At 27.0% G+C, this 973-nt stretch overlaps 1 protein-coding gene across 1 annotated transcript in view; it reads left to right on the forward strand.

Moving 5' to 3' along the window:
* The window catches only part of LOC108725230 (Bardet-Biedl syndrome 2 protein homolog), a 6,933-nt gene that overhangs the window by 1,596 nt on the left and 4,364 nt on the right, over positions 1-973 (forward strand). The window contains exon 4 of the mRNA XM_018452117.1: positions 377-559. Within this exon, the coding sequence (XP_018307619.1) occupies positions 377-559 (183 nt within the window). The remainder of the gene's footprint in view (positions 1-376; positions 560-973) is intronic.

Consider the following 973-nt stretch of genomic DNA (forward strand, 5'->3'; position numbering starts at 1 on the left):
AAATATTATAATAACATTATTTTAATTTTTTTAATAATATTCATGTAACATTCTAGGAACATTTTGCGCTTATAGGGATATTATGTGAATATTATTAGATTATTATATAAATTGCCAATTCTCGCGCTGTGTTAACGCTCTCATTGTCCGCATATTATATCATTGGTTTTTAATTTCAAGAGCCTGATTAGTATTTAAATTTTGATTTTAGAGTAATTAACTTTTTATCTTTTTTAATTTTAAAAATTAGAAAAGATAAATTAAATCGAGATTAAAATTATTCTATATTGATAGAAGTAGAACAAGACTTATCTTGTGTACTTTTTGCGTCTTAACTATTTAAATTTGTTTTTTTCAAATTATCCTATCTTTTTAGTTACTGACGGGTACAACAGATTTTGAAATTAAAGTGCAGAAGAAAGACGCTATACTTTGGGAAACTAAGGAAACAGCAGCGATTGTTGTTTTCACTGATCTTCCGAACAGGCAATTTGCTTATGCTCTTGAAAACGGAACAATTGGTGTCTACGAAGCGGGGCAGAGATTGTGGCGAGTTAAAGTAAAATGCTTATATGCAGCTAATGCAGAAGAAATTTTAACATTGCCTGCATTAAACAATCTGATTGAATAATAAATTAAATTTGACCACTATGAAAAATCAAATAAGTAAAGAAAGGTTTGCAAATATGGTCAAGATTAAATCTTATTGCAATTAGTGCTTAATAATATTTTATATGTAAATTTTAAAAACTTTTTTTGCGTCGATTATTATCGGACTTGAAACGTAATTACGAACTTAAAGAGAAGCTAAAATAATAATATATTACAAATTAAATTGATCATTAATTTAATAATAATAATAATAATAAACATTTTAATTAAGACACTGCACAGTGGGCCAGACGACCCGAAATCTTGGCAAAAATTCAAAATGTTAATGGATTGGCATAAAACTCAGTATCTAAGGGTTTTT

Source organism: Mycetomoellerius zeteki, unplaced genomic scaffold, assembly GCF_001594055.1.
Source record: "Mycetomoellerius zeteki isolate Tzet28-1 unplaced genomic scaffold, Tzet1.0 scaffold332, whole genome shotgun sequence".
Lineage (NCBI taxonomy): Eukaryota > Metazoa > Arthropoda > Insecta > Hymenoptera > Formicidae > Mycetomoellerius > Mycetomoellerius zeteki.